Source organism: Sceloporus undulatus, chromosome 1 (assembly GCF_019175285.1).
Source record: "Sceloporus undulatus isolate JIND9_A2432 ecotype Alabama chromosome 1, SceUnd_v1.1, whole genome shotgun sequence".
NCBI lineage: Eukaryota > Metazoa > Chordata > Lepidosauria > Squamata > Phrynosomatidae > Sceloporus > Sceloporus undulatus.
In genome coordinates this window covers 79,645,962-79,653,617 of record NC_056522.1, presented here as the reverse complement: position 1 = coordinate 79,653,617, position 7,656 = coordinate 79,645,962, and the positions used below count along the sequence as shown (strand labels likewise).

Below are 7,656 nucleotides of genomic sequence, written 5' to 3'. Positions count from 1 at the left end.
CTGTGTTGAAATTGCTGAAATGGAAGGGGGGAAAGGGGGATGAAGAAGACACAGAAATATTCATGAAACAAATATTCACACAATCACGCAATTACGCGAAACAGGGAAGAATAAGTTGCACCCCTTTTCACTCCGGAAACGTACATGGTCACGATGTGTTCAGACTCCCACTGAGCATGTGCAAGGGTGCCGATTCAAATCATTGAATCCCACCGGTGTGGTAATACAATTTGCACTCATTCCGCTTTGCTTGAATCCGCACCACGTAACTTGCCTTGTATTCAATTCCCCTTTGTTTCAGAAGGACAACAGATGGGGCAACCAGGTGTGATAAAACATTCACGTTATCACGTGAATTCACATTGCTAAACCAGGAGTCACCCTAGATCTGAGCTGCAAAAACCTCTGTGTGATGAGGTCCAAAGTCATTTTGTAACAACAAGCCTTGAGAACCAACTACCATGAAAGCTACTATCATAACTTCTGCATATAAATGAAAGTTATTTATAATTTTTGTGGGTTTTTCAGGCTATGTGGCCGTGTTCTAGAAGAGTTTATTCCTGACGTTTCGCCAGCATCTGTGGCTGGCATCTTCAGAGAATGCCAGCCACAGATGCTGGCGAAATGTCAGGAAGAAACTCTTCTAGAACATGGCCACGTAGCCCGAAAAACCCACAAAAAACTATGGATGCCGACAGCCATGAAATCCTTCGACTTCACAAAAGTTATTTAATTCTTGTTCACAAAGCAGTGGCCTGAAGCAATTTATATATGACATCAAAACACGCTACCAAGAATATTAAAAATACTTAACAGTAAAGACACTTAAGTCAGTCAGAGGACCAAGGCTTAGAAAAATAGTTCTGAAGGAAAGGAAGCCTCAAACTATTTAGGATAAGGCAGGAGAAGTATCCTGTTGAGCCTGGTGATCAATATATTTGGTGCCAATTGGTGGGATCTGAAAGACCCAGTGTGAGGGGATCTGAAAGAGCTAAGAGATCCAGTCGTTACAGCTTCATTTTTCTTTGCTTCATCCTTTACATCATTTGTTACATGCTCCTAAGTTTTACCTTTATCTATGGTCATATCAAAATCCAAAATCCATATCTATGGTCATATCAAAATCCACCAAACCTGCCCACAATTTATACCTGAGTATATACAGTACTCTGCTTCTGAAATCTCTCTCTCATTCCCTAACACAAATGGTTAGATGGATATTTAAAGAAACAGACAGATAGCTTTTCCAGGCTGCATGAGCTTCTACTTCTGCCATCTTTCTGATTATTGTTTCTTACATGACAGATTGCCTTTACTTCTTTTGCAGTGTGTATCAGTGATTCTGGCAGATTGAAACTGCTAGTATATCTCTTTGCTAGCACAGAATCAAGTGGTGTTTTTTTAAAAAAAGATTAAGAACTGTGACTATTTTAGAAAAGATAAAGAATGCTCTGTGTATGTTCATGCCACCCCAGACTGTATTATTCAATGGATTTTTATCACATAACGCTAAAAAGCAGAATTTTAACAGGATAATAGTGTTTTAGGCCAGTACTTATCACATGACACCATGTCTCTTCTTCTGCCACCCTGAGTTCCATTTGTTACTATAGTGCACCTTTTCATTGATGAGCAAAACCTGTCAGTAGGCTCTCAATCTCACTATTCCATTACTGCCTTGGCCTGATACGTCCCTTCTACTACAGATCTGCTTCTCTGGCAGTCATATGATGTGAGTGGGCATGATTCTGCTCCTCCCCCCCCCCTCACAGCAATCATGCCACCATGGAGAGCAGCCAGTTTCAGGAGGCTGTTGGCAGCCAGGAAGGCTTGTCTCTACACTTCCTCCCAAAGTACAGGGCTGAATAGGTGAATGTGCATGCATCAGCCCTGCGCATCAGAGATGGAAGGAGCAGTACATTCACACAAGTGGTATTTGGTAATACGGAAAACATATCACAGGATCATGGATCACCAAAACACTACTGTGAGATAAAGTGTAATAAGAAAAAATGTCAAACTGGTGTGCTTCCATTCTTAAACTAGCACAAATATGGGGGAACAGTAGGCTGGTGTGATACAATTCTTAATCACATAAGCCCTTATCAAACGTGAAACTGGAACTCCAATCTAGAGCCATTCCGAAGCGAGGGGGAAGCAGAATCACTTCAAATCCAAGGCAATTCACATGATTAACTATCACATGTGAATTGTGCACATTACTGAGGCAAAGTGGAGCAAATGCAAAATAAATTACCACACCAGACGGATTCAACGATTCACATGCTCAGTGGGGCTCTGGACACTGTCGTCCTTCCCTGCTTCCTCCGTTCGCCCCCTACTTAGCTGTCATTCTTACCTGCTACCTCTGCTTTCCCCCTCCTTAGCACCAGGATGCAGGGGGCCATTGGGGGCGAGATTGGGGTGCAGGAGGAGGATGAGGATGAAGGAGCAGGACAAAAGGGGCCAGGGAAAGCTGGATCGGGGTGCAGGAGGAGGAAGAGAAGGATGCAGGAGCAGGACAAAGGGGGCCAAGGGGGATGAGATCAGGGTGATCTTCCACACCAGAGCAATTTGGATTGAAATTGAAGTGAGCTTGGAAAGGTTTTTTTGAATTCGCCTGTTACCAAATTCACAAAAATCATGAGTCACTTTGGACTGACTTTGGATCTGGCTCAGAAGTACTCCCCATAGAAAGCAATCACGTGTGACAATACATCACGTTTTAACATGAACTTGCATGGTTGGACCAGGAGTGACTCTAGATTGGAGCTGCAAAACCTGTCCTGTGATAAGGGCCAGTCTGTGGCTGGCAGCTGACTCATCTATTAGCTTGTTCTATGCTTTCCCTGCCACATTTTGTAGAAATATTTATTATTATTATTATTATTATTATTATTATTATTATTGGGAGAAATATGTTATCACCACACAAATCCACAGTGTAGTTGTCATGCAACTAGGGCCCTTTCACACTATACAATTAAAGCACTTCAATGCCACTTCAACTGCCATGGCTCCATCTAGTGGAATTCTGTGATCAGTAGTTTAGTCATGCATTAGAACTTTCAGAAAGAGAAGTTTCCCATGAAACTAGCAATTTCAGGATTCCATAGGATGCAGTCATGGCTGTTCATGTGGAATCATAGTGCCACAGTACCATTGTGACATGATGTGAAAGGGCAGTAAGATGCATGTGAAAATGAAAGCTGTTTTTGAAAACTCTTTCTGAAACAAACTGGGAGGCAATTAATGTGTTGATCAAATCCACCTTCTCTAGGAACTTGCACATTTGATGCACCAACAGAAACTGAGCAAAGTACTCCTGGCCAGTTGTGACCTAGTTGATCAGAGCCATTGCTGGGTCCAAGAGCACCATCAAGCTCCAAATCTGGTCCTTCAGAGGAAGTCCAACACTATCCAGATAAAATGTGAAAGACACAAAGTGACATAAGATTTTTGTTTCTCTCTGTTCCTCCCTTTCTTACTCAGTCATTTTCACTCTCATCCCATACATTATAGACAGTATGCAAAGGGATCTTGTGGCACATTTGAGACTAGCTGAGCAAATAATGTTATAGCATGAGCTTTCCTAGATTTGGTCTTCTTCTTCAGATGCATGGAGTCAGATGCATGAGGAACCAGACCAAGTCTATGAAAGCCTGTGCTGCAATGTCTTTAGTTTCAAAGGTGCTACAGGATCCCTTTGCATATTAATATTCCAGATTACCAAGGCAATGTCCTGAACATTACAGACAGTTCAAAACAGCAGTTGTGCATGATTCTCTTAGACACGATTAGATCTTCTTAGAAAAACAAATAGAATCCACAATTAAAAGGTCTTACAGTTAAAGATGTCAGGGCTGAAAAACTTTTTTCCTTATCTTTTGCAAAGCAATATGAGCAACTTCAAACTAGTCATTCTGACTGCAGTTGCTCTCTAATTGTCCTTTAACCTTTGAGTATGCTTATGCCTTTCACCAGTGTTTAATCTTACAAAGATGCAGAATTTATACAGTTACTTTCAGGAAGAATAAATATAATAATGAATAAGCTATTCATAACAAAGACATGATAAGATGATACTTTGGCACCTAGCATATCCTCCCACAAAGTTAGAATAGTTACTTTTTAAATTATTAGAATCCAGCAGTAGTGGCCATGGTGGCTGAGGGAATCAGTGCATTTCATCCCAAAATTGTGATCCTATCCCTGCTCAGTTATGGATGGCCTCAGCATTATATTTATTCATCTTAAAAGTAACTTTGCAACTTTTGAAAAGTTGTACCCCATTCCACTCTGAAGAGTGGATGGTGCTGCCAGTCCCTCAAAAGGTCAGATTGACCCTTCCATAATAACTTAGATGTATGAAATCGCCTAGAAATAATGAATAGTAACACAATCTGCAATACTTTTATTCTGGAACTGGAAATGATAGCCAACATTCCTCGGTTTAGAGTCTTTTTCAGTTTACTTCTGGACTCCAAGATACTCTGAGAGCTCTTTTTTTATTAGTTGTATGTAAACTGCTCTTTTTTATTTTACATGCCAGAGCTTTTGCAAGAAACTGATGAACAAGTGCCACAGTTATACGGCTATGGCAACATCCAACAAAGATGTAGACAAAAGGGGTGGCACCGCTCTTGATGGCATCAGATAGCAGAGAAAATAAAAATGGGACTGGCGCATCAAGTCTTGGGTCCAAGTAGGCTGTGGCATTAATAATTCTAACTGAAAAAACAAAAAAAAAGGTACAGAATCACAATGACTGTGATGGTGACATCAAGCCTCTCAGAGCATCCTTCCTTTGCTTTTCTCTGCATTCTGATAAAAAGGGCCACAGCAGAAAAGAACATGATGGGAAAAAATATCAGGAGGTTGACAATAATTTCAAATACAACTGTGGCATCACAAGGGAAACTACCTCGATGGTGAGACGAAAGGAATCCTGGAAAGCAGGCAACATATACCGCAATTGACACTAGGCAGGACAAGAGCCACAAAATGGCACACACCACTCCTGAGAGATGCTTTGGTCGGTGATGATAGTAACAGACTGGGATAAAAACCATGAGGAACCTTTCAGCACTGATAGCGGTTAAAAAATAAATGCTGGAGTTGTAGCCAATTAAATAAACATTCTCCATTAGACGTGAAAAGTATAAATCAGGATAGGTTGATGTCAAAAATAAACTAAAAGCAATAATGTAGTAGATGACCACAATAAGATCAGCGATTACCAAATTGAGGACATAAATTGTGAACCTAGTCCTCTTTGTTCTGGTGCAGAGAAGCCAGAAGATAGTTCCATTCCCAAAGAATCCCCAGATGCACATTGGGATACATATGATGATGATTGTTTCTAGGAAAAAGCCTTTTTTGCTTCCCATGAAATAGCCTTTTTTTTGGCCAAGTTTCGAGTTGTGTGAAATTTTTTTTAATCAAAATAGCAGTCTGGGAAGACAAAGGAGATGTGTCTGTCATCATGAAAATATCAGTGTCCATTTATTCTTCTCAATCTGTCAAAAATCAGACACAATTTGTTACTATTAAGGCATCATAATATGGAATAGAGAGAGAAAATCCAGGATTAGCTCTCAGGCAAAAATATTTGTGTTGTAATATTCTACTTTCATAGCTGCTGATTAGGAAAAATTCACCATACTGCCAGAAATAGCTAGCTAGCTAGATAGATAGATAGATAGATCTTGTTCTAAAACAAGGATGGGTAACTGTCAGAGTCTAGGGTGCTAAATTGTTCCCCCAGGAGACTTTGAGGGTTACCTGCACACACCCAGGCTGCAACTTTCTTTTTAAAAAGGCACCCAATTTTCTTGTCAAAATAAACCCAAATACCATCTAGGAGGCATGGAGGCATTTTCTCCATGTTTCCGCCTCAGGCTATTTTAAGCCCATGCAAGACCTTTAAAAAAAAAAAAAGCACAGGCAATTACTTTCCTTTCACTTACTTTTAAAAAAAGAAAAAGGAAAAAGGCCCTTCCTAGGCTTAAAATGGTGCATGGTCCCACAAAAGGTGTTGAAAATGCCCCCAGAAGACATTTCAGACACAAGAAAACTGACTATGGGGATAAATTTTGATACATTTGGGGCCATTAAGGCCACAAAATAAAAGATTTGGGGCTGCATGGTTTAGGTTTTTCCCCATCCTTTGTTTGTAGGACTTCTTATGGAAGGAAAACTGAAGGCCATTTTTTGCTGGTGTTTGCTCAGGTTGTCTCATGGATATCTTATTTTGAGCACTTTGAAGCAGTTATTGTGCTTTTCCTATGCTGCTGCATAAACAGTATGTCTTCTGTTTATCAAATTCTATTTTTCTTTTTCTAAAACTGCCATAATTTTTCAACTCCTGGGAGTGACTTGCAACAGGAGAATATCTACACTTGAATTTTACTAGATACTTGTTTTTTAAGAAATTTTGCAATCCTGTTCATGCTTGCCTCTGAATAAGCTAATAACATCATACCCTCCAATACTTCACAGATAAAAACCAGGCTACGGCAATGCTGTAGACTGGGGCATTGGGAAATGCATTACAGAAACACTCTTCCTGGGCTGCTGCAAGGCTGCAGAGATAGTTGGGTGGGTCAGATGTAATTGTTCAGAACCAAAAATCCCCACTTGTTACAGGATCATACGGTCACTTTACAATCTCAATCTGCTGAAAAAATGCCAGCCTTATGATTGTGTGCCTTCAAGTTGTTTCTAATTTATGGCGTCCCTATTTCAGCGTTTTCTTGGCAAGATTTGTTCAAAGGGGGTTACCTTTGTCTTCCTCTGAGGTTGAGAGAGTGTGACTTGCCCAAGGTCACCCAGTGGTTTTCTATGGCACAGTGGGGATTCAAATCCTGATCTGCAGTCACTGAAGATTAACACACTGGCAAAAAAGATGGGAGCATAGTGGTATACTCCCATCAATGTTGTGCAATAACGTGAAGATTATCACATGACGGTGCGTGACATCTCAATTATCCCATGATTATCTCTTGAATAAAGAGGAATTCTAGCGCTGCTTTGTATTCACAGGGATTTTTTTGTGAATGAAAAGCAGCACTAGAATTCCTCTTTATTCACTGGATATTCACAAGATAATCATGACATTGCACAACGTTGTGTGATAATCTTCATGTTATTGTATTATATTGATGGGAGCATGCCTTGTCTTTTTTTTGCTGGTTCTTGTCTTTTTTGCTGGTGTGATAATCTCCATAGTCCAAAGCTCAAACCACTACACCAAGCTGACTTTAGTTACTTGACGGCTCTGGAATTAAGTTTTCTGCAATTTCTGTCTTCCCTCCACTCCCACTCATTCCCAAATCCAAAGATCATCAGAATAAAGAATAGTCTGGTTACTGAACAAAAGTTTGATTGGAGGGGAGAAAGTCGCCATCAGTTTTCTTACTATTATCTATCAATCTAGCAAACGCTAGCATGCCTCTTAAACAGACATATAATCAAATGATGTGTGGAAATCTTAGATGTTCCTTTGTTTTTGCTAATATGAACTAAAATATAAACTTTAAGCTAATAAATGGTAAGATTAAATACAACCATCATGATACCTCTTCATTTTCTTTTCAAGTGTGTTTGGCTGTTCTTCTGCTCTTCTCAGTAGCAGAAAGGTGTGAACCACTTGAC

At 40.1% G+C, this 7,656-nt stretch overlaps 1 protein-coding gene across 1 annotated transcript; it reads right to left on the bottom strand.

Annotated features, from left to right (window-relative positions):
* Positions 1-4,465: 4,465 nt before the first annotated feature.
* LOC121925043 (proto-oncogene Mas-like) lies at positions 4,466-7,656 on the bottom strand. Its single transcript, XM_042456753.1, is given in 4 exon segments — positions 4,466-4,747; positions 4,749-5,405; positions 5,407-5,519; positions 7,570-7,656. Coding segments are annotated over 3 exon segments (1,038 nt in total). The 5' UTR covers positions 5,506-5,519; positions 7,570-7,656.